General features: G+C 52.6%; 1 protein-coding gene across 1 annotated transcript in view; it reads right to left on the bottom strand.

The window, feature by feature from the left end:
• Nucleotides 1-4355, bottom strand: part of lmtk2 (lemur tyrosine kinase 2) — a 31876-nt gene that overhangs the window by 2594 nt on the left and 24927 nt on the right. Inside the window, exons 11-13 of the mRNA XM_038988751.1 lie at nt 1062-4152; nt 681-816; nt 137-397 (exon numbers count right to left, since the gene is read on the bottom strand). Coding sequence (XP_038844679.1) covers nt 137-397; nt 681-816; nt 1062-4152 — 3488 coding nt within the window. The remainder of the gene's footprint in view (nt 1-136; nt 398-680; nt 817-1061; nt 4153-4355) is intronic.

Genomic DNA, 4355 nt, shown 5'->3' with positions numbered 1-4355 from the left:
CTGAGGGAGGGGGGCATAAATACACAAATACAGCGTTAGAGAGGGTAGATCAGAGATCCTATTCAATTACTATGTATGAGGTAGATAAAGCACATGCCTGTCTGTAGTTTGTTTGTGTTGGTGCACTCCCACTTGCCTCCTTGTTCGGTGTCTGAGTCAGTGAGGTGTGTGAGGGAGAAGCTGGCGATGTTGGCCGGGGAGATGGAGAAGCGGGAGTAGTTGGAGTTAGAGCTGCTCCAGCTGGGCTCCGGGGCGCGGCCCCCGGGAGGGGAGAAGTAGTGAGAGGCCGTAGACGAAGGGGACATGGTTTTAGACACGGCCAGGTCCGTAGCTGCCTTGGAGAGGAACGCCGAGGGCTCCGGGGACGAGAAGTCGTCATCCCATTCAAACCCACCGCCTGAGAGGAGAGACACCTGTTTAAAACCTTGATTTGGTACAATTAAAAAGAGGCAATACGGAACTTTTGCCACTGGAGGTACTCTTGAGCCAAAAGAGCCCCCCCCCCCTAAATTACCTAAATGTACGTAAACAATTAGCAAATGGTCAGACTAAACATCTGCATTTGTGGACAGCTACCATAGTGTATTCATTTGGATTACATTGTCAGGTGTGTTTCATGGAGCCCTTTAGGTTCTTCCTTGATAATGCTGATGGAAGTTGGCCGTATCGTGATTACTTACCTTCTTCATCTGTGGAGCTCTCTGTGGAGTTGGTGAACCTATTCAGGTAGCTGGCCGTGGGCACAGGGCTGCTGAACTCGGACACCTGGCTGTTGGAACCTGACGAATGGTCGCCCAGCTCCTTGGTGGGGGTCTCCTACAGATGGGGAGACCAATAAGTGCAATGGTTAAAGTTCATTCTCATAATATTTAGACTAGGTCTAGATTGCACAGAGAACCTGTGAATGCTACAAAAAAAAACTGCAATATCACATGGAATTCAAACCATTTCTAATGCATAGCCATAATATTTGTATCTTTGAGTTGTTTTGATATAAATGTTAGATACAAGTGAAACAATGTCTGATGTGTGCATGCAAAGGGGACAAGTGGGTACTCTACTTGGTCGAAAAGGAAAACAGTGACATCGTCGAAAAACGACACTGCTCTACTGGCACTGTCTGAATCGCTGCCCCCTGATGGCATGGAGGGTTTGGCGCTGGGGGTGACATTCAGCGACGTGGGCTTCAGCAGGCTCTTGAGGTTCCGCGCTCTACTGTCATCCGAGACTATAACGGGAACCGGGTGCACCGTGTCGTCCTCGCTGTCCTCGCTCGAGCTGTGCAGCCGGTACGCCCGCATGTCATCATCCGAGTCATCGCTGTTATCGTCCTCTTCGTCCGCCTCCCCTCCGTCCTCCTGCCCATTCTCATCAGAGCCGTCGCGCCTGCCCAGGTACCTCCCCTCCATGTCGGGCTCCTTCAACTTGGGGGTGATCTCGCTGGCGTAGGTCCTGGTTAGCTTAGCGTGGACCGGTATGTTCTCAGGAAAAGGTTTTGCTGAGGTAGCAACAGCAGGCAATGGAGGCTTTTCCAGGTCCTCGGTGGAAGTTCCGCTGAACTCAGAGTGACTGTGAGTCCTGAAGTCAGGGAAGAACTCCAGTGTCCTGGTTTCGTCCACACTGCCGTCGATGGACACAGGTGAAGTCTTCTCCCAGTCCTCCTCTGTGGTGAGGATCAGCACAGGGAGACTGGTCCCTTCCAGGAGCTGAGGCTTGGTCTTCTCCACTCCAATATCAACCAGAGCTTCTCGAGCAATGGGAGACTGTGACCCAGCAGAAGACTCTACATGCTCCTCCTCTGTGACTTCAGGAAGAACAGATGGACCTCCAGAAACACCGCCACTGATGTCCACAGTTGCCGAGTTGGCTTCTTCAGACTTCTTCTCGGGCTCGGACTCGTTGTCGGAGAAGTAAGCAGAGTCTCTGTAGTTGCCTCCCGTGAAATATTCCTCCCCAGGGGCGATGGGCTCTGCCTGCTGGTCCTCACCGTCCTGAGCATCCATCACACTCTCCACCTCCGAGACGATGATTTCGGGGGGAACCAGCATGGTAGCAGCTGCTGGCTCCTCCTCCTCTTCCTCGGCCAAACTCAGACCGTTTTCCTCTGAGAAGTGGTCTTTGATGATGGGCTGAGAGTTCCACTCTGGAGACTCCAGGTTCTCTGTCTCGTAGCCGCTGTCGGCTGTTTTGTACGGGGGCTGGAGCTTGTGAGGGGCTGCCGGGGTGTTTAGCTCTTCAACAGACCCCTCCAGCCTGTGGCTGTTGTCCAGGGAATCTGGCGTCTCAGCTGAGTTCTCCACAGTGGGCAGAGTGGTGGAAACACTGTCCTCCAATAGGCTGTCCTGGCTGATCTGGTCCATGGAAGGACCAGAAACCAGCAGAGAGGACCTGTCATGTTCATGCTCAGAGAGAACGGTATCCATTTCTGCCTCTGTATCATCTTCAACCAGGTCGCTCAGCAGATCATCACTGGTAAAGCCTTCACTGGTCAGGCCATTGTCAACAGAAATCTCACTGACATAGACTGGGGGAGAGTCATAGCTTAGCAGGTCATCTGTTGGCTCTTTGATTCCTTTGGATTCAACACAGTCATCCTCTGAGCCTCCGAGGCAGTCTTCAAGGCTGGGGTTTTTGGCATCCATGCACAGGGGGTCTGTAGTGGCACTTTCAGAGAGGAGTGTGGGAGACTGGTGGATATTTGCTGAACTAATAACAGGGACCTCAGCCCTCTCAGAGGCAGAGTCCATCCTCATATTAGAGGACTGCTGCAGCAGTCCTCTAATTGGCAGCTGGTTGCTACAGATGTCCTCTGTTACCAGTGTATTTGAAGGCACCAGTGTTTTAGGGTCTGCTAGAGGTTGCAGGAAATCCACAAAACTGGGACTCATAAAGTCAAAAAGTTCCTCCTCTGCTGGGGACATGTTGCTCTCCACAGGTTTTATGGGGATCTCTGCTACGTTTATGCAATCTATGGTCTCATCATCATCATCATCCCAAGAGTTCATTCTGAAACTGTGCTCGGGGATGTGGGTCAGACCAGGTTGGAGGAAGTCCAGTTGTTGACTCCCACTACTTTTCCCTGATAAACCAGAGCCCTCCTTCATCAGGCTCTTCTCTTTGAGGAACATGAAGTTGTCCGCTAGTTTCTCAGTGTTCAGTAGCCTCATCACATCCGGGGTTCCCTCCCCCTCTGCCTCCTCTAAAGAGTCCTGGAGGATGACCTCTGAATGGCGCTCCCCTAAAAAAGAATTCCGAAATGACTTTTCTGTTCCCTGGGTCTGCCCCTCTACAGACTCCACTCTCTGGAAACCATTTCCGTTGAGTTCTGGAAGCTCCATGAAGCCCCTGTTCCAGGAATGGGAGTCCTGTCTGGAGTCTCCCTCACTGAAGATGTTGGTGTGGTAGGGGCTGTCATGCTCACTGGACGACCAGATGTGGCTGTCCTGGAGGTACGAGTCCTTGGAGTCTATGCTGTGGTGGAAGAAGTCTGCATCGGTGCTGGACTCGTCCAAGCGGACGTCTTGAAGGGTGACAAATTTCTGCCCGTCTGAAACTGTGTCTACCTCCGGACCCCTGTTCTCCTTCGCCTCCACGGTGCTCTCCCCCTGCTCCTCCAACTGGATGTAGTACTCGTTTCCATTGGCTGGTTTGTGAGCGTCAAACACGGGAAGGATCCCAGGGATTGCTGAATGGGTGTTCCTGCTGTCGGAGCCCCCCGTCCTGGGGGCTGCCGGGTCTGGAAAGTGGGCCTGAATGTCCTCGCTGGGCACGGGGAAGAACATGCTGTGGTAGTTGAGCGTGGTGTCCATAGCCGAGCGTCCATGGCCACTGCTGCTGTCGTAATGGTCATGCTTGGCCGCTTCCCACACATACTCGAAGCTCAGGCCACGGCTGGTCTCAGTGACGGTGAGCACCTCGTCCACCTCGGCCCGCAGGGCATCATCTGCGAACTGCTCCAGAATGGGGTAGGAGGAGTGGCTGACGGTGGTCTGGCGCGTGACAGGGTTGGGCTTGAGGGAGTCCCAGCGCTGCTGGAAGTCGTCCTCTACATCCTTCTGGCCTTGCATACGCAGGTAGGTGAGCAGCCGGTGGATCTCCTCGGCCGTGGCCCGCTTGTCTGTAGTTAGCCAGCAGAACTGTAGCACCTCATACCTGCACAGGGGAGAGAGTTGAGGTATTACCCTTTATGGCATGAGCCAAGGCTTTTTAAATACAGTTTGACTTCATAGCAGAACATATCGTTTCAATGTCAAGTATGCAATTCATACATCTCTCTTTATGGTAAAGTATTTCAGTTTTTTAACAATTCAGCAGACACTCCATAAATAACATGTAGTCCAGCTAGATTCAGTTGG

This window comes from Salvelinus namaycush, chromosome 3 (genome assembly GCF_016432855.1).
Source record: "Salvelinus namaycush isolate Seneca chromosome 3, SaNama_1.0, whole genome shotgun sequence".
Taxonomy (NCBI): Eukaryota; Metazoa; Chordata; class Actinopteri; order Salmoniformes; family Salmonidae; genus Salvelinus; species Salvelinus namaycush.
Note: the sequence above shows the minus strand (reverse complement) of the source record. Positions and strands in the feature narration are given on the sequence as shown.